Raw genomic sequence first — 26,683 nt, 5'->3', positions numbered from 1 at the left:
ATTCAAACACACGCTCTAATACACATCCCTGCATGATAATGTTGAAATGCTAGTGGCACAAAAACCTGAAAAGAGGAAAACGCACTACATCTGAATTTAAAAAAACATAAAAGTAAGACTACAAAAGATATGTCGGAACACAATATAGCTCACACCGAATAAATATGAAAAAAGACAATATTGCATATGTTGGGGAGAGAGAGAGAGAGAGAGAGAAAGCAAGATAAATAGATGCTCCCCTACTTGCGACCATTCGACTTACGAAAAACGGTAAATACGAAAAAATAATTCGGGACATCGAAAAATATCCGAACACGGCGCTGTAAGAGGTCACCCAGCATCCACCCAGAAGAAGAAATCCGCTTCCTCTTCCTAGTTTGTGTGTAAACATACTATACTGTATCTCCAGCGCGCTAAGAACTTTGACTTTTATTGTTTAATATCTCGTGCATCCATTCAATATGGTTGGTGTAATGTAAAGAAAAGGCGAGCCGCTTCATTTGAAATTAAACTGGAATAAGAAAGCTTGTTGCAGTTTAGAAAATGGTTGGATTGTTTTTTTACGGCCACTCTTTTACCTTCCGAGAGAGAGAGAGAGAGAGAGAGAGAGCGAGAGAGCGAGAGAAAGAGAGAGAGCGAGAGAAAGAGAGAGAAAGAAGAAAGAGAGAGAAAGAGAAGAGAGAAGAGAAAGAGAGAGAGAGAAAGAGAAAGAGAAAGAAAGAGAAAGAGAAAGAGAAAGAGAAAGAGAAAGAGAAAGAGAAAGAGAAAGAGAAAGAGAAAGAGAAAGAGAAGAGAAGGAGAAAGAGAGAGAAGAGAAAGAGAAAGAGAAAGAGAAAGAGAAAGAGAAAGAGAAAGAGAAAGAGAAAGAGAGAGAGAAAGAGAGAAAGAGAGAAAGAGAGAAAGAGAGAAAGAGAAAGAGAAAGAGAAAGAGAAAGAGAAAGAAAAAGAGAAAAAGAGAAAAAGAGAGAAAGAGAGAAAGAGAGAAAGAGAGAAAAAGTGAAAAAGAGAAAAAGAGATTAGTGTCCAATTTTATCCCACATCCATTTGTGCAGATGTAGCAAATGTGCTTGTTGTAATGTGTTCATCAGAAGACAAAAAAGTACCCTGGATGGCAACGTCCTGCAGCTCCTTCAGGAAGTCATAACGGCGAAGGAGCGCCAATAGGCGGTCGTCTTAAAACAAACAATAGAAAAAAAATATCATACAAACATCAATTCATTCCTGTCCACACCTGCTTGTATTTTTTGATTTTTTTTTATTACCCAGCATCCCCTGCACCAACCAATCCATTAACCGGATGGAAGTTAGCCAAGAAATCCTTGCACCAAAGCACAAAATGTGATTGGACGCCGCATGATAGGAGCAGAAAGGACATGACAACTCCGTCGCAACTAGCACATACCCAGAAATGTATTCTAGATTTTGTAATGAGTAACTGTTCTTATTCACATGCATAGAGCAGCGGTGGGCAATTTTTAGAGTCGAATTGGATCTTTTTTTTTTTTAAAAGGCAGAGGGGCGGAGCCACGATAACAAAAAAAAGAAGATGGATACCAATACCTCAGCAATGCATAAGGACAAAATATAATGAAGGCTAATCCAAATCTTCTTATATGCATTAATGACTAAACACACATGTTAAATTTAGTCTTAGATTTGTTCATTAAGCATAAAAATCTAAAAATTAAAGGTACACTGTGTAATATTTAACCATTAGATGTTGTTGTCGAGTGCTAAAAAGCACAAAGAAGAATACAAACTACGGAATTTAAAAGGGACCAAAAATGACAATTTTGCTTCTCGTTTTTATGCCCAGCCTTTAACAAGGTTTTTGTTTTTTGGGGTACCCGTAGCAACAAGATGGCAGACGATCATGTCAACTCCCCCTAGTCTACGTTATGTAAAATTAAAATAAATCTTTCGATCTACGAGTTTTTAAAAAAAATGACATTTATAAGATAGTTCTGTCATGATTACTCATTACAGTCACCTGTGCCCGCTCGTTTGGCACCAGCTGCTGCTGGTTACCTGATTGGTTCCCCCTCCTATTTAAGCTCAGTGCTCTCACTCGCCCTTTGTCAGTCCGTCAACGAACCTCTGCACCCGCAAGACGGGTGTTTTGACTCTGTCCGGTATCCTGCTTGAGTATCCTGTCTGGTGTCGATCCCGTCTAGCTCGCCCTGTTTTATATCCGACTCCAGTCGCCAGTGTTTGGTATCGGTCCCGTCTGTCTCGTCCTTTCTGATATTGGACTCCAGTCTCCAGTGTCTGGTATTGATCCCGTCTGTCTCGCCCTGTCTGATACCTTGCTACAATCTCCAGTATCAGGTATCGTCCCCGTCTATTTCGTCCTGTTTGATATCAAACTCCAGTCTCTGGTATCGATCCCGTCTGTCTCGTCCTGTCTGATATCTTTCTCCAGTCTCCAGTATCGGGTATCGTCCCAGTCTATCTCGTCCTGTTTGATAGCGAACTCCAGTCTCCAGTGTTCGGTATCGATCCCGTCTGTCTCGTCCTGTCTGATATCGGACTCCAGTCTCCAGTGTCTGGTATCGATCCCGTCTGTCTCGCCCAGTCTGATACCTTGCTACAATCTCCAGTATTGGGTATCGTCCCCGTCTATTTCGTCCTGTTTGATATCGAACTCCAGTCTCCAGTGTCTGGTATCGATCCCGTCTGTCTCGTCCTGTCTGATATCTTTCTCCAGTCTCCTGTATCCGATATCAATCAGTGGCGTTTGTGTTAACGTGCATGACTGCCCCATTCCCGTAAAATAAAGCTTGTGTAAAAAAACGTTACGCATCTGGGTCCTCCTCCTGTTCTGGTTCTGACAAGTTCATGTGTTTTTGCTTATTATTAAAATGAATATTTCTTCTTCTTTAGTGAATTAAGTATTTACTTTGATTCAGATTTTTTTTTTGTAAATAACACACAACCGTCCTTTTAATTTGAATGATCTGTATATACGAAATTATCTGTCAGTTCTTATTTTTAATCTACTTTTTCATTAATTTATTTTCAATTCGAAAAAAATACAAAATAATACAAATAATTCAAATAGTTCAGTAAATGAAAAATACTTCAAAAGGTTTGAATGAAGGAGTGGGTAATATTGCATAAAACTAATAATGATTCATTTTTAGTGTTCAAATATTCATATAAACAGGTGTTTAAATTACAAAATAATGGCTACTTTTTAAATATACCTTGGGGGGCACAATTACAGACTCCGCCTAGCAACCAAGTGGCCAATCAAAAGATGATATCTTACAGCAGGTGCTCCAAAATTGTAAATAGATAAATGCATCTAACCCACAGGTGTCAAACAGGCGGCCCGCGGGCCGGATCAGGCCCACTAAGGGATTGAATCTGGCCCGCGAGACAACTTCTCAGAGAAGCGCAAGAGAAAAACAAGCTGCAGGTTGAAATATATCAACTTGATGTTGCCAAAGCCAGCTGCCTCTCACGAACATCATACTTGTATTTCTTTCTTTCTCTTTTTCTCTCTCTTTTCCTGCCTTTTTCTCTCACTCTTTCTCTCTCTCTTTCACTCTCTGTCTCTCTTTTTCTCTTTCTTTGTTCCTCTTGATCTTTTTACCTTCTTTTGTCCTCTTCCTTTTTTCCTTTTCTCTCTTTCTCTCTCTCTTTTCCATTTTCCTTCTGTATTTCTTTACTTCTCTTTTGTTCTATTTCTCTTTTTCCCCCTCTCTCACTATTTCTCTTTTTATCTCTTGTATTTCATGCTTTCTCTCTCTCTCTCCCTCTCTTTCTCTCGCTTGCGCTTTTTTTCTCTCTTTCTCCCTTTCTCTCTTTGTCCTACCTTCTCTACTTCTCTCTCCCTCTCTTTCTCTTTTCTTCTTCCTCTTTTCTTCTTCCTCTCTAATCTAGCCTTACGGCCCCCGAGACAATGTTAGTTCCAATGTGTGGCCCCCAAGTTAAAATGAATGACACCCCTGATCTAACCTGTCCTTAAAGGGACAGTGTGTATTATCTGACCACTAGATGTCGCTTTACTGCAACTGAAAATGACTGCTAAAAAGCACAAAGAAGAACACAAACTGCAGAGGATGAAAGAGATCAAAACGCATCATTTCACTTGTCTTTGGTTTGCCCAGGCTTTTGGGGGGTTTTGGGTACCCGAAGCAGCAAGAAGGCTGGTATGTCAGCGACTTTAATTGGGGCTCACGCTATGTAAAAAAAAAAAAGATAATTTCTCAACCTACTAGTATTTTAGAAAATACAAGTTCATTTGATAGTTATGTATTTTTACTTAAATTAATATTGGCTATTTTTAATTGATGACGTTTTGTTTTACCACTAGCAGGTGCTGAATACGACAAATTGTCAAAAATAAAAAACAATGAGGTACATGTATAGCTTACAGCAGGCTAGGTAAGTGTATGAATAAATAAATAAATACATAAATAAACCCTACCTGTCCTTAACATTTGCAGACAATGCTCACTGACTGGAAGTGGGCGTGGCCTAGAAATGACATCAGCGAGCGCCTCAATGATACATTTCATCACCTGAAAGGAGATGGTACAACAAAATGGGGTCAAAGTACTTTTCAAATTGGGGGATTGGGAGAGAAAACATACAGAGCGATAAAAGAAAAGAGAGAAAGAGTGATAGAGAGGGAATAAGAGAGATAAAGAAAGAGATAGAGAAGTACAGTAAAAAAGAGAAAAGGTGGAGTGAAAGATGGAAAGATAAATAAAGTGAGAGAGAAAGAAAGTAAGGGAGAGAGAGAGGAAGACAGGGATATAGGGAGATAGAAATGAAGAAGTAAGAAAGAGAAAGGGAGGGAAAGAGAGGAGGGGAAGGGAGGGGGGTGAAAAAGAGATGGAGAAAGAGAGAGAAAGAGAAGGTAATAAATGACTAAAGAAACAGAGAGAGAAAGAAAACGGAATAAGAAGAGAGATAGGAAGAGAGATAGAGCAAAAGAGAAAATAAAAAAAGAGAAAGAAAGAAAGACAGAGTCAGAGATAAGGAAAGAGAGAATGAGAGAAACAATGAGAGACAGAGAGAAAGAGTGAGAGAAATAATGAGAGAGAGGGGGAGAGAGTAAAGTAAAAAAGAGAAAACGGTGGAGTAAACCTTGGAAAGATAAATAAAGTAAGAGAGAGAAAGAGCAATAGGGACAAAAAGGAAGGAGTAAGAAAGAGAAAGGGAGGGAAATAGAAAAAGAGAGGGCAAGGTAGGGAGAGAGGGGTGAGTGAAAAAGAGATGGAGAAAGAGAGAGAGTGAGAAAGAGAAGGTAATAAATGACGAAATAAACAGAGAGAGAAAGAAAGAGGAATAAGAAGAGGAAGAGAGATAGAGCAAAAGAGAAAATAAAAAAAGAGAAAGAAAGAAAGACAGAGTCAGAGATAAGGAAAGAGACTGAGAGAGTGAATGAGAGATAATGTGACAAATAATGAGAGCAAGAGAGCGCGAGAGAATGAAAGAAATGATGAGAGGGAGAAAAAACACGAGAAAGAGAATGAGAGACAGAGAAAAAGAGTGAGAGGAATAATGAGAGAGGGGGAGAGAGTACAGTAAAAAAGAGAAAACAATGGAGTGAAAGATGGAAAGACAAATAAAGTGAAAGAGAAAGAAAGTAAGAGAGTGAAAACAGGGATGTAGGGAGATAGAAAGGGAGATAGAGAGATAGAGCAAAAGAGAAAATAAAAAGGAGAAAAAAAACACACAGAGAAAAGGGAAGACAGACAGAGAGAATAAGACAAATAATGAGAGCGAGAGAGATAGAATGAAAGAAATAATGAGAGAGAGAGAGAGAGAGAGAGAGAGACAGAGAAAATGAGATAGAGAGAGAGAAAATGAGGGAAATAATAAGAGAAAAAAAAATGGACTCCCTTATTGAGACCAGAATACTGACTAAAACAGGTCTTTCAACATAAGTTAATTAATAAATCACTTATTATGAGATATCTGAAATAAAGCGTTAAATTCGCATTTTTTTAAATTTATATATTTTTTTGCATTCTTTACCTTGACGTCTTCATTCCTAAGCTCCCTCGAAGTCACCGGTAACGTGAAAACTGTCGCACACACACACAAAAACAAATACAATTAACAAAAATGGACGCAAATGTTGTCTTAAGCTAGGACAATATCACGTATTTCAAAACATGAGGAATTCGTCTCTCACCGCTTTTGATAACCAGAGTCAAAGTCAGCAACAAAAAGGTCATGTTTAAAGAAAAAAAAGCGAATTGTCTCCGAGAGTTGACAGTCATTTTACCAAATGAGTCTAAAATAATAATTAAGGACGTTTTCTAGCAGCGTTTAGTGTCAATATTAGAGACTCTTTCTGTGGGAGTGAGAGCTGCTCGTCGCACTGTCCTTTATAAAGGAGATGCTAGAACGGAAGTGACGTCACGCGGGCATCCATGCACCTGCTCCATGCGCCATCTTAGTAAGGGCATGGATAGATTAGTAACGTCGATTGCTTGTATTGAGTCGGATTTTGGGGGGGTTACTAGTTTTATGAATCACAGTTTTAAAACTTTGAAATGTCACATTTTTAAAGGTGGTTTTACATTGATATTTTTGCAAAGACCACAGATTATTACAAAGTACAGACTATTATCCCCTGATCTGAAACTGACATGAGGGCAAAGAAAAACTCAAAATCCTCAGTCAAGTCCAGTCATGTTCATTTGTGACGGCCTTAATCACAAGGAGTCTCAAAGAGCTGCCCAGACCACAGATTATTGCAAACCACAGATTATTACTACAACATCCCCTGATCTAAAACCTACACGAGGGCAAGGGGAAAAACTCAAAAAACTCAGTCATGTTTATTTATGACGCTCTTAATCACAAGGAGTCTCAAATGGCTGCCCAGACCACAGATTATTGCAAACCACAGACTATTATTACACCATCCCCTGATTTAAGACCTACATGAGAGCAAGGAAAAACTCAAAAACCTCAGTCATGTTTATTTATGACGCTCTTAATCACAAGGAGTCTCAAAGAGCTGCACAAACCACAGACTATCATTACACCATCCCCTTGTTCTCAAACCTACATGAGGGCAAGGAAAAACTCAAAAACCTCAGTCAAGTCCAGTCATGTTCATTTGTGACAGCCTTAATCACAAAGAGTCTCTAAGGTTGCGTCCCATTCTTCGCAATTTCACTCGCTATCTGCCCCAGTCACTCGGTTTTGCGCGTTCACGTGAAAATGGGATGCGTCCCAATACTCTCAAAACCGAGGGAGAAGTGCCCTCAAACCACGACATAACCACTTCAGATCGAGGGAGGTCGGTACCTCACTTGGAGCGAAGTGACTACCCAGAAAGCTTTGCGAATTTAGAAAACAAACCCAAAGTCCTTCACAGACCACAGACTATTGCAAACCACAGACTATTATTACACCATCCCCTGATCTAAGACCTGCATGAGGGCAAGGGAAAAACTCAAAAACCTCAGTCATGTTCATTTATGACGCTCTTAATCACAAGGAGTCTCAAAGAGCTGCCCAGACCAAATTATTACAAACCACAGCCTATTATTACACCATCCCCTGATCTAAAACCTACATGAGAGCAAGGAAAAACTCAAAAACCTCAGTCAAGTCCAGTCATGTTTATTTGTGATGCCCTTAATCACAAGGATTCTCAAAGAGCTGCACAGACTATTGCAGACCACAGACTATTATTACACCATCCCCTTGATCTCAAACCTACATGAGGGCAAGGAAAAACTCAAAAACCTCAACCAAGTCATGTTTATATGTATAGCCCTTAATCACAAGGAGTCTCAAAGGGCTGCATAGACCACAGACAAACTCTAGACTATTATTTCACCATCCCCGGATATAAAACCTACATGAGGGCAAGGAAAAACTCAAAAAAATCACCATTTGGAAAATTAAAAATAATATTAACATTATTAAAGTCTTAGAAACGCCAAGCCAAAGTCCAGACTTCAATACTATAGAGCATTTGTGTAAAGATCAGAAAAATGCTGTCCACAAACGATCACCATCAAACCTTATGGAACTTGAGCTGTTTCGTAAGGAAGAATGGGCAAATATTTATCAAAACCTCAACATGAGGAAAACGAAGAAATCTTGAGAAGGGGCCGCAAATGAGGTAATCCCCCTTTAAGGATGACCAGTTTGCAATGGAAGAATATCATTAAAGATAATTGATAAGATATAATTGTGTCACCTCATAGTCTCACTGCAATAAATATTTGAAAAAGTTGAAAACGAAAGAGATGAACAATCCGCTAACTAAAATTGAAAGAATTTTCGTACATTTGTTTATTCCATTTGCCGTCCAAGTGTTCAATAATAATACCTTATTGGCAACTGACATTAGGGAACAACGCCGAATTCTATTCGAATTGCTTTAATTCCGGTAGACAATGAACGTCCTCGTCCATGTTTGTCCAGGATGAGGCAGCCCGGGCCCTTTTTTGTTTAAACATGAATAATGTTGTCTTTGAAGGCCATAATAAGAGCTTTACGTAAGCCGGCAGGCACAAAGAGAAGGACAATGAGGTTGCAGGTGCACCATAAACAGAGGCTGAAATCTCATATTTACAATAAAATCAATTAGTTAGCAAACAAAAGAACGTTTCACAATACAGACGGAATAAGATTTCTGTAAAGTGCTTACTAATGCGTTATAACGTGGTAGTTATTTTATGAATAACAAACAAAAAAGGAAATGAATTTGGGAAGAATCTTTTACAGAAACATGGAAACCATTTACCGAAGTTATCATTTATATTTAAATTGTGATTAGGATTTCTTATTGGAATTGTTTATTCAAGTTAAGGCAGGGGACACTTTAATACTTGACCACTAGATGGCACTGTGTTGCGTAGTGCAACTAAAAATGTCAAGTCAAGTCACATTTTTGTGGGTAACCCCTAATCACATAAAGTCAAAGGACTGCACAAGGTACAATGACACCATCCCCTGATCTTAAACCAACATGCAGGCAAGGAAAACTCAAAACCTCAGAATGAGGAAAATAAGAAATCTTAAGAAGGGGCCTCACAAGTGGTTATCCCCCTACCAGGATGACCAGAGTGCAATAGATTTAGAATTGGGTATCAGTACACAAAACATAGTAAACATTAATAAAAGAAAACAATAGGTAATATGTTGAAATTTTCCAAGAAAGTCATGACAGTAACGACGCCTCAAGCATGTTAAATAGTCCAGAGTCCATAAGAGCAGATGAATGAAGAACACAAACTACGGAGACTCAGAGTGACCAAACTGCACTTTTTTTGCTTCACGTTTCCTTGCCCAGTTTTCTTTTTTTAGGGGGGGGGCTCGTTAGCAGCAAGATGTCAGACAATTGTGTCAGCTTCCTTTAGGTAAGCCTCCCGCAGGGTTGGGTAGGGTTACTTGAACTTGATTACTTTCAATTACTTTTGGATTACTCCAATACCAAATATGCTAATAAAAGACAAAAGAAATGAGCGAGTGAGTTGTCTGTCCCCGTGTGCCCTGCGATTGGCTGGCAACCAGTTCAGGGTGTCCCCTGCCCACTGCTTGCTGGGATGGGCTCCAGCACCCCCGCGATCCTACTGAGGCTAAGCGGTGTAGCTAATGAGATGAGATGAGAAACTAAATATGAATAAAATGATGACTCACAACACGTGGTAAGCTTTCTCTCCTGGCTTTGATCTCTTTGATCTCCGCCAGAACTAACATAAAATGCGACAGAAACAAAATGAAAATAAATCCAAACAGACTGCCAACATCATTTTTGCCGTTCCATGTATTCCGTTACTCCCCAAGCCTGCACAAAATTGAGGCATTTTATTCATATTTATTTTCTTTTGCCTTTTATTAGCATATTTGGTATTGGAGTAATCCAAAAGTAATTGAAAGTAATCAAGTTAAAGTAACCCTACCCAACCCTGGCCTCTCGTTATGTAAAATAAACACAAAGTTCTACACAGACAAGTATTTTAAAATACAGAAGTTTCTAGAATAGTCAATGTTATTATTATTTTTTTAGCACTAGGAGACACTAAATAATACAATCTCCCTTCAAACTTTTTGAAGCTGTGGACTACTTTTTGATGCTGGTTAGCTTGAAGGGCTTGCAGTTTGATACACATTCGTAAAATAAGTTGTTATTTACCGTTCGCTGAACCGCTTGGCTTGTCGGGGCACCAATGAGGACACAACTCTGGACAGCTTTCTCCACTGTTGACGGTTCCTGGCCTGTTCTTGGGTCGTGGCAAAGTCTGCGCCAGTCCATTCCTTATTCATTTTTGGTCTTCCTCCCTTCTTGGACTGTGCCCTGAAGAAGTATCTTGGCCAGTAATGATCTTGTGACGTGACCATACCATCTGCACAGGGTTGTCAACAGTTCTTCGAAGGGTCCGATGTGCCCTCTGATTGTGCCTAGAAGTTCCCTGTGGCATTGCATCTCCATGGTCTGGATTTTCTTTCCAATTTTGCTGTGAGAGTCCATGTCTCGCATGAGTAGAGGAAGATGGAAGTAACCGGCGCTTGCATGAGTCTTATCTTGTTCTTGTCCGTCCAGATGGGTTCAAGTCTTGCAAGTGCGGCTGTGGTTGAGCTATCCTGGCCACGTTTTCTGGTTCTCTGATATGGAAGCTCCAAGATATATAAATTTGGTAACAGGTTCTAGCTCCCTGTGGTTGATGGTGATGTTTGTGGTGATACCTTGGGGATTGCTAGTCTTTACTTTTGTTTTTTTTTCTGTGCTGTCATTTTCATCCCATCCTGGGTTGATGCTTTGCCCAGGCGATTGACCAGATCTCGAGTTCCTGTTCGTCCCCTGCCAATCCAGCAATGTCATCAGCAAAACGGAGGTTAGTGTTGTGTTCCCCTGGTGAGATATTTTCATAAACCTGTCTCCAGGCTACTAAGGTGTTCTTAGGAGGCGACCTGCTACCCGTGGGCACCACCTTTGGAGACCCCTTCTTTAACCTTTGGATGCATGACCTACCAGTACATACACTCTTCCATGAGTAGGGTCAGAAATGATTGGAAAAATAAAAATACTAATGTCCTCATCTAAAAAAAAACATTTTTATGAGGAATACCTCAACTATGACAATATTACTAATATTCAAATCAACGTTTTTTCTTTACTAAATACATTTTTGTACCACTAGGGAGCACCAAATATTACCCACTGTCCCTTTAATACAATGAAATGCTCCTACATATGGTGACCAAGTTAATTTAGTTGTGACATCCAATTTCCCAATATGCACATTCTTTTTTTAATTCAATCTTTTAGTTTTAACTCCATGCACCTATAGTTTGATGCGCCTTATATTCCGGATAATACAATAGTAGGATTCGAATTAGATAAGCCAAATAAAAAGCAAAGAAAATTCACACAAAAAGCAGTTGTATGAATACATTTTCTACTAAAAAGAAACCCACAATCTGATTTTTAATATCCACCTTATTTTATATTCATTCATAAAGCTGATAAACACATAAAAAACGACCAGTGTTTCAATTGATTTTTTCATTTTCCCTGTGATGTTGACATGCGTGTCCGGAGGGGAAAGAATTGGCATGTTTTGGTTAAATTTAACATCTCCTAAAATAAAACAGACATTTACCGTATTTTCCAGACTATAAACAAATTACCAAAAATAAGATACTATACTTAATAATCCAGAGCATTTATAGACCAGAAATGCCGTAAATAAAATCAGAACATGCTTCTACATATAGTAACCATTTATAAACAAATCAAGTTGTGATATCTGATTTCCTAATATCTGTGTTCTATAAAACATGTTTATTTCCTGATTTTCTTTCTTTAATGTCACCCGGTAATTTTAATTCAATGCATGTTGAGTCCGGTGCGCCTTATATATGAAATGGTTCACAGAGGAAAATTTAAAGGATGTGGCTTATAATTATGAGCGGCTTATAGTCTGGAATATACGGTAGTAGGATTCAAATTATATAATGAGGGGGGAAAAAAAAGTCTGGAAACTTTAAAAATAAAAAATAAAAAAAAAATAAGCGGTTGTATAAATTAGTTTCATTTAGCACTAAAATAAGTCAATTGAAGAAAAAATAGTCTCTGAAATAAAACAAAAAGCCTTTCTTCCGGATGAAATTGAAAATAGATGAGTGTTATTTTCTTTGATCGTTTGGAGTCCCAGTGTCTTTCCCTCTAGAGTCCCGCAACACTGATTTCAAGTCAAGAAACTGCAGACACTAGCAGCCATTTTGAGTCTTAAGAAACGAGCCAGAAAACGGCAACCGCCGCGGCACTTGTGAGATACTCCGGAGATTGTTCGGCAGTTCTCTCACATTTTCATTGCCGCTCCTCTTCCTCGTTTTGGGCTTGCGGTTGGTCTTGGGGTATTTCCGGCGGGGGGGTTTGTGGTGGCGGAGGGGCCGGCGGGCGAGGAGGCATCATGATCTGATGCTGGCGTTGGCGCTGGCGGTAGGCGATGACAGTACCAAGTAGGAGGGCCACCACCGTCATGAGGTACAGGTCCCACTCGGGTCCCAGGAGCTGGTCCAGGTCCGCCTGAGCGACCAGTTGCTTCAGCTGGCCACAAAGGAGAAAATCGCAAGGGACGGCGGATGAGAACTGAAACTGCATTAGTTACTTAAAGGACCAAGATGCTCACAAAACCGAAAAATACCACGTTTTACGGACTATAAGACGCCTGATATTTTATTCTTATAACGGTAAGGGTTAAGGTTGCACTCCAAAACACAGCGCTGTTTGAAATAGCAAAAATTTGATGCAACGGAAATTGAACCTGGACTGCAGCTAGGAGAGCGCCTGATCCTATCAAAGACACTACTAGGGATATGGAGGAAAAATGAAAAGGCATTATGTTTTATGTCATCATCACACTATATCTAGTAACAGTGCCATGTTATTTTTTGTCAGGGCCTCAAGAAAATTGGCACATGTTGAACTGGGCCAGGCGGCATGGCGACCGAGTGGTTAGCGCGCAGCCCCACGGTGCAGACGTTCAGGGTTTAAGTCCATCTACAGCAGTCTCCCCGTGTGGAGTTAGCATGCTTTCCCTGTGCCTGCGTGGGTGTTCCCTGCCCACTGCCTTAAGATAGCTGGGATGGGCTCTAGTACCCCCCGACCCTACTGAGGATAAGCGATGTAGATCATGGACGGATGGATGGTCCGTGGTACAAAAAAGGTTGGGGACCATTGAAATACAGTAGCGTATCACAAACTTAAAGTTTATTTAAAGTGCACAAAATCCTAAACATTGTGGGAAGTATTTCAGTTGTGTTGAAAGACAGACGCATGGCCGCACATATTTAAAACATTTGTCACTTACAATGCTTAATTTGACTTAAGAAAAATAATATCAGACTAATTGTTAATCACTTTGCCTTCTCATTTTGCTAACATTTGTGTTTGGTACCGTGACTAAAAATGATAATGCGATAAGACCTATTGCCTTTTCCTACATCATCCATGTCCCTAGTGGATTAGTGGATAGGATTCATCGCTCTTACCACTACTATCAGGTTTGATCCCGACTGCCACCCAGACTTTAAGGTGCACAATTAAATTTCTGGCATATTTGGGGGTTTTGGGTGCACGTTTTAGTCCGTAAAATATCGTATATGTCTTGCCAGTTGCATTTAAAAATGGGTACTCGCATCTTATTTATAGACTTATTTGTGAATTTCTGGTACTGCTTTATGTTATTGCACTACTTTTCATTACATTTTGTCACACTATTTTTATCATTACAACTTAGGTCAATTTTCAAGTACAGTAAATGCCATACAAAGGGGGAACCTGATTAAAAGCTACATTCACAAATTTAAGAATAACACTCAACTTTGTTTTTGTACGAGCCACACCGGGTTTTAAGCCCGAGGCTTATACAACCATTACAATGAACTCTTTCATGTCCATTCAAAAAAAATCATGGGGGAAATGTGTAGTACAGAAAAGTAACACATTGTGCCACAATTAAGACATGATTGGAAAATTTGTAACAAGTAGTTTCGGATGATTGAATATTTTAGTGTGGCAGCAGGTGACCAACTATTGGGTATATCTATCCCATCAGGCCGAAGATTCAGTCTGATAATTGTCAGCCAGATAATAAGCGTGTACTCCTCTCTAGTTGGTTTATAGTGTCGGCACATATAATCATTTTTTTATGTCTGAGTAGCAATACTTGGTCTCCTCTCCATCACTTTGTCATGTGCGAAAGGGATGGGAGAGCTTAAGATCAGTCATATGGCACAGCAAGTGTAAAAAGCTGTTGTGATTGTATGGGCTTCTGAATTTTAGTCAGTAGAGTACATTGAGATTTTTTTTTGTTTCAAGAAGGTTTTTGTCAAACTCCGGTGTATATGTTAATCAACTAACTGCAGCATCCATCTTAATTAAATTGGCATTAAGATGTGACTTAATCAAGGTGTTACTTTTCTGTACAATTCATTTCCCTGCTGATTCTGCCAAGATCGTGATCTTATTCCCTAAGGACAGTGAGTACTCACATTGAGGTCCTGCATGTACTGCAGGAAGTAAACTAGACCCAGCTTGCAGAGTGCCAAGAAAACGGGCACCTGGGCATCAGGACTGGCTTCTGCCGCCATGTCGTAGAAGCGCTTTGCCAGGTGGATGTCCTGCATGAGGGCCAGTGAAATCATTCAAGCGTATCTCGCTGTCAATATTGACATTGGAACTCCAGGGACACATACCTGCTTAATCCCCAGTCCCTTCTCGTGCATGTAACCCAAATTGAACATGGCCTGGGCGCTGTTTTGCTGCTCTGAAGCCAGCCTGTAGTGGATGATGGCCGTCTCGTAGTCCACGTCTGTGCCGAAGCCATAGAAGTGGTAGTCACCCAGTTTGATCCTGGCCACCGTGTAACCTGCCGGGAAAACTCAGGTTTTGATGACAAAAACAGGATAGGGTATGCTAAACGGGGCGTGCAATCACACCTTGAGCTGCAGCTCTGGTCCAGTGAAGCAAAGCACGAGGATACGTCTCGTTCTCAGTGAAGATCCTGGCGCCTTCTGGTGGGGGGAAAATGAAAACAAGGTTCAAAACTGTAGTGACAACAAAAAACTGCTTACATGCATTTTCTCATAGGATTGGCCATTTTATTGGAATAACTACAGTAAATTTGGCGTTGACGCCTTTGCCTGCAGAACGCCAACGGCGCCATGCCCCCGCACACCTAGATCCAATTTTCAACTTTTGCTTTGAGTTGTTTACGTCACATGTTTTCAGATCATGTGACCATTTGAGATACAGATTACAAAAAAGAGCAGATATTTACTACAGCGCCGAAAGAAAACGCAAATGTGGGGTGCGTCACGTAAAATGTGAGCCCTATACTTCTAGACAACAGCGCCGGGGCAACATTAGTGGAGAATAGTGCCAGATTGCAACACAGATGGGTCTATTTATGTTGTCGTCTTTGGTGGTTGCCCCTTTCGATTCGATTCAAGGATTAAAGAAACTTCAGCAACCTGACATTTCACGTCAATGATACGGAAAGAGAAATGTAGCGTTTTTGATAATTGAACATAGTGAAAGTTAGGATGCATAAATTGAGGAATTGATTTATTGGTAAAAAAAAAGTTAAATTTCATGAGTATGTAGTAAATATTGAATTAAGTTTTGTCAAACTTCCTGTTTTGCTCCCTTTATATATTATATAATTAATGTTGGCAAAAACACAATTAATTTCTAAGGGTGTCATAAATTTTTACAGATTGCACCTAGGTGTTTTGTATTAAGAGCACATGCGTCATGGAAAAGAGCAGCTCGCCATTTTCCTTGTTGTCGCCATGAAAAAAAAAAAAGAATAATCCGCACCGTATTTAAAGCCACAGTGTTTAAAATGTAGAAAAAAGTAGTAGCTTCGAATTTACGATAAATGAGCATGCAAAATTTGAAAACAACAAAATGTGTTCCTACTCTGGTCCAGAATGAAGGCCACATTGCTCTGGGCCACCTCGTAGCCCTGCTCGGACAGAAGCAGGTACTGCACCAGTGCCGCGTCGCTGTCCCCCTCCTTGAAGCTGCTGTAGGCTGTTAGCAGACGTTCGGACCAGCGGCCGCGCTCACACATGTTCTTGAACAGCTAGATAATAGAGAAAAGGAAAATATGTCTATCACGGAAAAATACAAACTACAGAAACTAAGTGACCACAACGCATTATTTTTCTTCTAATTTGTTTTGCCGACCTTAAGCAAAGTTTTTTAGGTACCAGTAACAGCAAGATGCTGGAGACATGTCAGCACCCTCTAGGTGAGGCTCACTTTAAGTCTCCATAGTTTGTAATCTTCCCTGTGCTTTTTACCACTTGTTTTGTGTACTACACAATAATGACATCTAGTGGTCAAATATTACAGTGTCGCTTTAAGGACGGATAACAAAAAAGCACATTTGTATTGTGAGGGCTTTGCGTGTGTGAGAGACCTCCACGGCAGTGTGACAGGAACGCATGACGCCGGTGCCGGTTGCATGCATCTGCGCCAGGTTGTAGAAGGCCAGGATGTGTCCTGCCTGCGAGGCCAGGTTAAAAAACTTCAGTGCCTGCTTGTAGTCACGTTTCACACCCATTCCATCTGCAGCGCATAAACACGCAAGGGCTCAATATATAAAAATTAACAATGGCAGATTTTTGGAAAAACAAGGGCGTAACTGACTGTAATACATGGTTCCCAGCTGTAACTGGCCGTCCACCCAGCCCTGTTCGGCAGCCTTCTGGAAATATTTAAGCGCCAGCTCATAATTCTGGGGAAAAAAAATAATATGACATCTTACTGGACAATACAGAATCATTCAGGGTTTATAATTGTGACATTTACCACGGAGACGCCTCTTCCATACAGGTACGCCATGCCCAAGCCACTCTGGCCAACAGGGTTTCCCTGGGGAAGAAATACACCATTAAAAAAAAAACGATTTGCTTCCAATTATAATATGAAAAAAGAGCTCAAGGCTTTTAAAGTTAAGGTTTCAAAGTAGTGTCAAGGGTGTTACGTTAAGGTTTCAAGAACCACTCTTCAAACAGGATTATTCATTACGAAAGTATTCCTGACCAGGTCTGAGGCCTTCTTAAAGTACTGCAGTGCTGTCTCGTTGTTCTGAGGTAGGAAATTGCTGCCTTCACTGTACATCTGAAAAGTAAAAAACACAAAAAAAATAAACAATACTGTGGTCATATGACAGGAGTAGTTAAAAATCAAATCAAATGAGTGGCAGTAATGCATTCACCTTGCCCAGGAAAGCCATGGCATGAGTATTTCCTGCATTGGCAGCCTGGTTGAAGTAGTCATACGCCCTCTGGTGGACAGCAGGCGTCACAATGTTAACGATTCATGGCGGTGATTGGCCAAAAGTGACAGTGAAATAAACAGCGTATAATAGTCAAAATAACTGACACATCTGGTACCCTATTCAATCTCCTTTGAGGTGTCCAATAGTAACAGAAACACTCTTCAGTCTAAGAAAGTAAAATAAAATAAAAACAATCCTGTACAAACATTAAATCAGGCATACCAAATATACAGCCTGTTATATGAGTATGTCAATAAAAACAGCAGTCTAGGCCATTTATATCAAAAGTTATGACTTTTTAAATAAATTTCTAACAAATGCTCCCTCTGCCCACGAGGCGGCAATGAAATATATACTCTCAATGCTCCCTCTGGCCGCTAGAGGGCATCGAAATATATACTCTCAGCTTTCGTAGACCATCTTAGTATTTTGAACTGATGCAGTCTTGTCTTTCCCATGTACAGCTAAAACTTTTATTTCGTATTTCCTTTTTCATTTCAAACCTGTGCAACGATGACAGACAAATCTACATATTTTTAATAGCTTTAACTTCAGTTTGTATAGCATGGTTTAAGTGTAAAACTGCATTTATACCACTGGTAAAATAAACCAGTGATCACATTCAATGCTAAACAATGCCATTTGTTTGTGAATCAATGTGTTATGTTTAGAAAAAAACCTTGTCCTTATTGATTATAATATATGGGGTAAGCTGTTCAAGTAGGTCGAGTGATAAAGCATAATACTACTGGCAGCTAAACATTTTAGGTTGACATTTTTTTTACTGAGTCGGCCCGTCTGAGAACAGGAAGACTGGATTCAGCCCCAAAGCCGAAAAGAGTTTGACATCCCTGTATTAAATGATTTACTGGTCAAATTAAAGGATTCAGGTTATGCAATACCTGGTGATTCTGCTCCACACCTCGGCCTCCGTGCAGGTGAAGCTGACCCAGTCCCACCTAAAATGATTGACAAGAGTGTCTTATTTAACAGTTTTAAGTCTAAATCACATTCCGTTATGTTGTTTTACCTGTGCTTGCACGTCCCCTTTCTCAGCAAGGAATTGGTAGTACTGGATGAGGTCCTCTTCCAGCATTCCACTGGAGGAGCCTGGATTCTCCAACTCGTCCAGCAGCCGGATCTTCTGCACAGCCGAGCCGCCCGTCAGTGATACGTCTGTGGCCACTGAGACGCCGGAAAAAATGTAAGCATCTGGCAAAAGGACACGTGAGCAGGTAACTGTAGCCAAAGCACATTCTCACCCTGATTGGCCACCAGCTTATAATGAGTAAGTGCAGATTCGCAGCTTTGGGGGACGCCCACACCGCCCCAATATCTGTAGCCCTAAGCAAGGCAAACACACAGACAGAAATGTATTTTTTCCTCCCAATATTTGACTAAAGTTCGAGCATTTTGGGGAAAACGCACCAGAATCATGTGAGCGATTAAGTTTCCTCCCAGGGCACCAAAAGTGTAGTAAACCAAAGCCTGCAATTACAAATCACACATGAACAAATACAGGTTAAAACATTGAATAGAAAAAGAACTAGCTATAAATGATCAGAAGACACCAAATAGAATATGAACATATACACGTGTAGATATTAGACATTAGGTAAAAATTGTAAAACAATCCTTACTTTTAAAAAGAAAGATCGTACCAATAAAAACACAAAATTCTCTAAATTTCTAATAATTTCTAAAAGTCTAAATTTTAAAAACAAAATTTACAAGTGAAATCACACCAATATTCAATTTTAAAATCATATCAAAACATTCTTAAAATGGTATAGGAAATACATCCTCGGAGTCTTGCCTGAATGTTCTGTGAAATAACAAAATTGTGACAGTGCTTCTGCATAATACAGTGGCCCCTGGACATATGAGAATTCATTCCCAGATCAAGCTTGTATCTCAAAACAAATTCTTCCAATAAGAAATAACTGAAAAACAATTAATCCGTTCCCGGACTCTCAAAATCAAAGTTAAGCCTTAGTAGCTGTAAAAAAACATCTCCCTGATCATTATAGACACATTCAAAAAGAAACTGAACAAAAAAGTACATAATAAATTGAGTAGGACAATATCGATGAAATAAAATGAGTGTTGTGAGCACTCACCATTGAGGAAGACGGCGCTGACTAACCATATGAGTCTTCTCTGCATGATATAACAAGTCTATACTACTTTGTAGTCTCCACGGGCATTAGCACACAACGCTGTGGTTAGACAATCTTTCATGGGCTTGTGGCCTAGCAGCTTTTTGTAATTAGCAGTGATAATTGTAAAGCATTTCTCCAGGAAAGGCCCACCTCATTGCTGTTAAAACACTTTCTGCGTGGTATAAACTTCAGATATTAGTAAAGCAAAGCGTTGCATTAACTCTTCCGTGCCTTTGGAATCTGCACTCGCTGCTTCCCAATGGCGCACCAGAGTAGATATGCCAGTCCATTTCGAGCATTCGGCCCTCTAGTGGTGGCGTCTGGAAATTCTCGTAACTTGGATTCTCTCTTGTATGTCGGGCAAGATTTTTGCTTGAAAGACATCTCATAGCTCAAATTTCTCATAATTAATGAGAGTAGATTGTATGTAGAGGGGCCACTGTATGTTAATACACAGAAACACACATACACGCGGACACACCTTTGCTTGACTTGAGTTAACTCCAAGTCCAGCAGCGTACAGAAATCCAAGAGCCTGCAGGAAAATGAAAGGACAAAACGAGTGAGTTGAAGGCCCTCCAAGGCATCTCATTTGCAAATTTCTGGACCCCAACAATGAAATATTTCTAGACGTACAGTCTGTGCTTTGGGGGAACCCTCCGCGGCGAGCTTCTCAAACATGGATTTGGCCCGGCTGATGTTTTGGCTCAAGTAGTCTCCGAACAGCATCGCGTATGCCACTTTCTCCATGGCCCGCTGATGGCCTCCTTCCGCCACCATCAGCAACTTCTCGTAGAGCCTGGATCAGACACATGGAGGGGAGGGGGATGAGGTATAAAGGAAGTTCCTCGAAGAAGCCAGAGGAGGAGGCAGGAAGTTACGCTTTGCGCTGGCTCTTCCTTGTGGTGCTGTTGAGCATGCGCAGGAAGCTCTGGTACTCGTCTTCCGCCTCCTCGGCCTGCAGCCTTAATTGCGCTTGTTCCTCGGCTGCAGGGAAACAACAGCGCTGTTGAATCGTGCTCATTCGCCAAGATTCCGCGTCATTGCTTACTTTCACAGAAGCCCCACTTCTTGTCCGTGTCGTAGTTGTAGGTGGTGGCGCACCACAGTCGCCCATCCCCTCGGCCATGGGCCGTGCAGTCGGAGTACTCGTTGCCTTGAAAGATGAACGGGAAGATGCAGGGCTCGCCGTCAGCTGTGCCTCCGTTCACCACAGGAACTATAAGCATCAAGTGGCATGTATTTAAAAAATATGATCACATTATAATTTCCAAGTTATATAGGCACCACTTTCATATAATTTTTATCAAAATAGGCATTACTAAAAAGATTTTTCTTTTATCTATATGAAATTTACAACTTGGGCCAGTCTCCAAGCACTACCTTTTAAATCGATTTGCCTTTTTATCTTGATTGTCTATCTTACATCTCACTTTAAAGCCTTTACTACGTATTTATCCTGTGGTGCCATGCCTAAACTCGTAAGTGCGGCAGGCCTATTTACTGGGGCTGTTGCACTCGAATGCTAAATGTCCAACTCATATCTGAAAAGCGGAATGACGCTTTACACCAACAACCAGATGCTGAAAGTGCTGTATCCGAGTCCTTTCAAGAAACTTCTCCTGCTACTGGAAACCATAGAGTCCAGTATTATTTGTTTCATTTAGAGGAGCAAACCCCAAAAAATAGCAAGATAGGCGGCGCCACAGAGTACTTTTCCAAGCTTATAAATTTGACACAGAATGGGGGAAGAGTGGACTCATTCACTACTACAATTGTGCCAGACCTTTGGGTCCTTTACAAATGAATTGACCTTTTAGTTTAGTTAAAAATGCTTTTAACTAGTACAAAAAAAATTGATGATTCATACAAAACAACCCTCACAAACCCCCAAATTTGAGAAGCTTACACACACACACACAAAACATTGTATCTTGGATTTTGCAGGAGCGTGCTATTCAGAACATGCTAGTATCAGTGTCTGAAATAATGTTTTCCCGGACGCCCGGGTCGTGCATCTTTTACGTCGGGCGCACAACTTACAAAACGTCTCTGCCCGGGTGGCTGACAACTTTTTCAAGAAAAAAATAAAATAAAAATTGATTTTTATTTTTTTCAAATCAATCGAATGACTTCCTGCTCCTGGACTCTACAGAGCGTTATAATGTCGTGCATTTGCATATCGTTTTCCAAAGTAGACGCACAGAGAACACAAGAAAAATGGAGAAGTGGTTAGGAATCAAGCCAAAACCTCAGCCCCAGAAGAAATATTTAAAAGAAGCCAACAAAATTTATGACGCTACGAAACGTAAACTTCCATAAAAGCATTGTGGAAAGAGGAGTTCACGTGGCTTGTAGCAGACAACGCAACGCAAACATCGCATGAATGAAGATGAGTAAATACAGGTACACACTGATGGCAGATGGAAAACAGCCATGTCATATACATGCAATGAATGTTATAAGTAGATTTATAATAAACTTAAATTTATGGTGTTGTTCTGTTATATATTCTGATTATCAATCCTTAATACTTTGCAACAATGTTTTTTTTTTTGCGAATAGTCTTATTGTGCTTCAATTTGTGAAAAATGGGGTTGGCAACTTTATGGCTGGGCAGTAAACTTTTCAGAATTGTCAGCATTGGTGTCCGCTAACTTTTTGTCATGAGTTTCAGACACTGCTAGAATGAAAAAGATATGTGGTTCTCGGTACTTCGAGTCACATGAATGAGTGAAACACACATGGCAAGGTCTTCTTTTGAAAATGCCAGTTTTGAAAACACCATGAATGTTGGGAACACATTTTAATAAAGACAGCTTTATAAAAATAAATAAAGGAAAATTTTTACTTGGCAAAAGTGCCATTGAAACGTTCAACTTGCTTGGTGAGGTAGTTAAATGGGAGGCACAGGTGCACAGCTCTTGTCATTTCTCAAGAGTGTCAAAATTGCAAAATCAACTGCTTGTCTCTAGTCGGCTGTTGTCATTTTTGCATGACAGTCAACAATTATTTAAAGAGCTAGTGGCAATGTCTCACAGCCACAATGGATTTGTTCTTATGTACACTTAATCCCATTTAATAGATATCACATGAATCTCCTTTAGGTTTAAAAACAATACAGCAATGCTTGCCTTCTTTAATTTTCTCCACTTTTACATGTTGTTCTGGAAGGTCCTCCCTCTCTTCTCCTGGCAGAACTGCGACTGGCTGCTTCTCTTCATCAGGCACGTAGGAAAAAGCGGAATCAGGGGCTACAACTTTGGCGTTTGAACGGACATCGTCCTCTTCTGAATCCGGATCGTGGTACGACTGTAAAAAGCAATTAAACGTAATAGTCATAGTTTGCCAATTAACCAAACATGCATTTAAATGAGCAGAAGTTGAGCAATTTAAAAGTAATTTGGAATCTTTATTAAATGAAGGTGAACACAGGCATAATTTCAGGAGGGTGTGATGTCAATTGGGGGCAACAGCTGATAACTTTAGGGCAGTGTTTCTCAACATGTGTTGAGCCAAGGAAGGCACTTTTTTTTTGCATTAAAAAAAATCTCAAAACACGCAGTCCTTTGAAAACGATTTATAAATGAATTCCCCAGCACTCGTTTTATGTTATTTTTTTTTAAAGCTTCGAATACTAATAATAATAATAATTGTTGCTTGAATTAAAAGTAAAAGGTTTCTTCTAGTGGAAATATTGGTAAATAATTATGCTTAAATGTATTACATTGTCAACCTGTTCTTTAAAGTTTGACATTTTCATCAGTTTTTCTAGAAAATGATCAAAATACTACTTATAATGAGCAAAATATGACTTTCTTTTAAACCAATTTATTTTTCCAGTTTTCTTGTTATATCAGAAATAAATTTGTGATTAAATTCAGCAAAATAACTTACAAGAGTTTTACTTTATACTATTACTATACAATTAATCACTGTATTACATAGTAAAACCTAAGCACTAGACCAGTGATTTTCAACTAGTGTGCCGTGAGAGATCGTCAGGTGTGCCGTGAGAAATTATCCAATGTCACATTTTGAAACTTAAAATTTTATAAAACATTAATGAATTATTTTCTGCAAATATTATGTCATTGTCAAGTGTCTGTGCTGTAAAAACTACGGGTATTATCAATTATATTGTAATTAAGCATACTGTTCGGTGTCATTTTATAACATTTTTGGTTAGTGGTGACCGCAAAATTTTACCAGTGTAAAAAAACGTGCCCTGGCTCAAAAAAGGTTGAAAAACACTGCACTAGACCACTAGTGGTGCAGATCCCATACAAAAAGATATTAGATTTGATGCCATTATCACACTATTTTTTACTCACGGTGCAAGAATGGACAAAACAAAATTGTCCTGAAGGATATAAATGATTGCAAAAAACCAAAAAAACATGATGAGGGAAACAACTCTTTGTTGTATCTGATGATGAATTGGACTTGGGTTTATTTGTATCTTCTTAATCTCTACCATTCCTGGCACCGCAAGCAAAATTAGAGTGACAGTGAAACAAACTAATGCCTTTACGTAGGTCTGAGTGGTCAAGTATCGGCACTCACACTACTGCAACCGCGTTCGATTACCGTTGCATACAATGCTAAACGTGTATGCGCTGTTGTTTTGATTCATCAATCATTGCACACAAACGGGAGAAAAACTGTAAAACCTTGTGTGGTAATGCACAAGGATAAATACTGTGAATTTTCAATTGTATCCACCAGTGATATATGGTGTATAACAGGCAGACCGCGTTATAAGGCGTACTTTTACATTTCTGGCCAGATTGGTGGTTTTAGGAGCGCCTTATACTACAGAAACTATGTACATATATAAGCCGCTTGGACTCACCTTCAGCTCTGGCGTGTCGTTCCCGTGTTGCTCCTCATCTGCAAAAGAAAAAGACGTTGAGCAAACGCAAATCATGAACGGCAGTCCTCTCATACTTACCGGCTGTGATTCTGCAGGCGTAGACGACGAGGAGAAAACTGTACATAAATACAACTCTTCCCATGGCTAGCCGCTAGCTTGAGCTGCTGTCACCGCCTCTTCGGTCCCCGTTCATCCAGTAGCGATTCGTCACGTTACGATAAGTGACGTTTTTGAATGAAATCAAACCGCACACGGAAAAGGAACGCTGGCACTCGGGTTCGATTCGTAATGTCTTACAATTGTTATTATCAATGTCAGCTACTCTGAGCTGTCAACAATGCTAGCTATGCTAAGCAAAAGGCTCCACTGTGGCTGACTGCGTATTACTTAACGTTGTTTGTCAAATAAAACTTTCGAAAAGCAGTAATGTTTAACAATACCTGTCCTGGTAAATAGTTTAACAACTACGTCGTCATTGTTGCAAACGTCTTAGTTTAATAGCAACTGCGAACGTTTGCGAGAAGCAGATTACTAAACTGTTCCTAGTGTTGGGCTGTTCCGGGTTTCATAATTCGACCAATCATAAGACGAGCCACTCTTCCGTTTCGCACTCTTTTGACCAATCAGTGCACTAGGAGTCATATTAACTAATCAGCGTCCGCCAATCGTGGAGATACACAGTTATAGTTTTAGCAGGTGGGTTGGTCCGGTTTACAAAACACATCGATTAAAGAAAACTAACAAATTAAAATAAATTTAATACACTAAAATCAGTAATTATTCTGTGACCTGATTATAACAACAGAAAAAGAAAAATATACAGCCTGTTTGGAATTGTAAATTTCCTTTGCATAAGCACTGACAACATGAGTAATAACTTTTCAAATCGATGAAAATTAATCAAAAAATAATCTAATTACACATTTTTAATCCATACATTTTTGTATCGTACTGACACGTAGCATGTTTGTTTTGTGCCCAGCAGAGGGAAACATAGTTTGAAAACAGGAAGCGATTCAGACGGATGTGACGTCAGTGCGACGTATAAAAAAATAATTAAAATAAAACCAGTTGAATGAAAAACACAAACACTGAATAAATAAAAAGGAAAAAAAAAACCTTAGATTTTTGGAACATTTATACAAAAAAGCAAAAAGAATAAGCCAGGAGAAAATCATTGTGGAAAAAGCCACAGAAGACAATCCACGTCTTTTTGGGAAGGTGTTAAAGTGACAGTGTGTATTATTTAGTGCCTCCTAGTGGTAAAACACTGAAAACATTTAAATGATAAGCAAAAATATTTAAACTATCATATAAACGTGAGTTTTTAGAAAATACTCATCATGAAATTAGTATTTGACATAACAGGAGCCTCACCTAAAAGGAGCTGACATAATTTCAGCCATTTTGCATCTACGGGTACCTAAAAACCTTAAATATACCGGGAAGAAAAACAAGAGGTGAAATGCCACATTTTGTATTCTTCCTTGCGCTTTTCACCACTTATTTTCGGTTGCACGATGCAGTGACTGTCAGGACCAGAACGGAAACAGGACCCACTTGCGTTGCGTTTCTCACAAGTTTTGTTAGAAGAAAGAGAAAGTGTTGCGCCCACAATCCGGTGATTGCTGGACGCGGGAAGCAGGTCGCTCTGAACGCGATGGAGGTGTCGGGAATGGAAAACGGGTCAAAAGCCGGGACAGGAGAGCAAAAACTTAGTCGGAAACGAGTCGTTAGCCAAGAAAGGAGAGTAGAAGTGGTTGGGAACAAAAAGAGGTCGAAAGCCAGGACGGGAGAGTAGACGTGTTCAGGATCGAAAACGGGTCGAAGCCAGGGTACAGACGGGAGCAAAAAACAGGTGGGAGTCAGGGTCGAAAAAGGCTTGCCTAGTGTTAGCTGAGGTTTACAGACGGACTGACAAAAGGGGACAGACCGGAGTGGGTACAAGTACTGATCGGGAGCCAATCAGAGTCCGAGGCAGTTGACGCCAAAGGAGCGGGCACAGTTGAGTCACATCAGTAATCATGACAGTGACAGCCACTTGTCAAATAAAACACTGTTTCTGTACTGTTGGTGGCCGTGGGCCTGTATATCATTGTTACTTTCTAGGAAATTTGATTTCTAACTAGCATGATGTATAGTGGTTGACTGAGCCTACTTTAACATCTAATAAATACAACCTAGTAATAACAGGGTAGTAAATAAATAGTAACATGATATTTGAGAAATGCATATAAAACTGAGAGCCTTTCGAGCTCATCATTACCAAAAAGTATCTCTGAGCTTCAAAAAGGTTGGTGGCTCCCCGCTATAAGCAAAGAAAGAAAATCATTTTAATACAGAAACACAACACA

General features: G+C 39.8%; 2 protein-coding genes across 3 annotated transcripts in view; both read right to left on the bottom strand.

Moving 5' to 3' along the window:
- The window catches only part of chga (chromogranin A), a 569,746-nt gene extending 563,402 nt beyond the window's left edge, over positions 1 to 6,344 (bottom strand). For both annotated transcript variants that reach the window (XR_015848321.1, XM_088325462.1), the window contains exons 1-4: positions 6,155 to 6,344; positions 5,995 to 6,044; positions 4,436 to 4,529; positions 1,104 to 1,172 (exon numbers count right to left, since the gene is read on the bottom strand). Coding sequence is in view for 1 of the 2 variants with exons in the window: in XM_088325462.1 (XP_088181588.1) it covers positions 1,104 to 1,172; positions 4,436 to 4,529; positions 5,995 to 6,044; positions 6,155 to 6,242 (301 nt within the window). In the remaining variant the exon portion in view is untranslated. The remainder of the gene's footprint in view (positions 1 to 1,103; positions 1,173 to 4,435; positions 4,530 to 5,994; positions 6,045 to 6,154) is intronic.
- Positions 6,345 to 11,413: 5,069 nt separating this feature from the next.
- sel1l (SEL1L adaptor subunit of SYVN1 ubiquitin ligase) lies at positions 11,414 to 24,890 on the bottom strand. The gene is made up of 21 exons (XM_088325296.1): positions 24,408 to 24,890; positions 24,309 to 24,346; positions 22,588 to 22,765; positions 20,505 to 20,672; positions 20,335 to 20,440; positions 20,090 to 20,252; positions 19,935 to 19,988; positions 18,720 to 18,779; positions 18,554 to 18,635; positions 18,322 to 18,476; positions 18,194 to 18,250; positions 17,229 to 17,297; positions 17,054 to 17,131; positions 16,820 to 16,882; positions 16,658 to 16,745; positions 16,428 to 16,576; positions 15,923 to 16,088; positions 14,938 to 15,012; positions 14,695 to 14,867; positions 14,491 to 14,619; positions 11,414 to 12,544 (listed from the first exon to the last, which is right to left on the bottom strand). Exons 1-21 carry the CDS (start codon positions 24,469 to 24,471, stop codon positions 12,305 to 12,307), a joined length of 2,355 nt encoding a protein of 784 aa, XP_088181422.1. The 5' UTR covers positions 24,472 to 24,890; the 3' UTR covers positions 11,414 to 12,304.
- Positions 24,891 to 26,683: the final 1,793 nt, after the last annotated feature.

Source organism: Urocampus carinirostris, chromosome 20 (genome assembly GCF_059441175.1).
Source record: "Urocampus carinirostris isolate Australia breed hairy pipefish chromosome 20, RoL_Ucar_1.0, whole genome shotgun sequence".
Lineage (NCBI taxonomy): Eukaryota > Metazoa > Chordata > Actinopteri > Syngnathiformes > Syngnathidae > Urocampus > Urocampus carinirostris.
The sequence above is the reverse complement of the archived record's forward strand: the minus strand, read 5'-3'. Positions and strand labels throughout refer to the sequence as shown.

Coding starts and splice junctions, on each gene's coding strand:
- sel1l (XM_088325296.1), bottom strand. CDS start 24,471: ATGGGAAGAGTTGTATTTATGTACAGTTTTCTCCTCGTCGTCTACGCC. Junction 20,673..22,587: donor AGTGGAGAAAATTAAAGAAG/GCAAGCATTGCT, acceptor TGATGCTTATAG/TTCCTGTGGTGAACGGAGGC. Junction 18,477..18,553: donor TAAGCTGGTGGCCAATCAGG/GTGAGAATGTGC, acceptor CCGGCGTCTCAG/TGGCCACAGACGTATCACTG.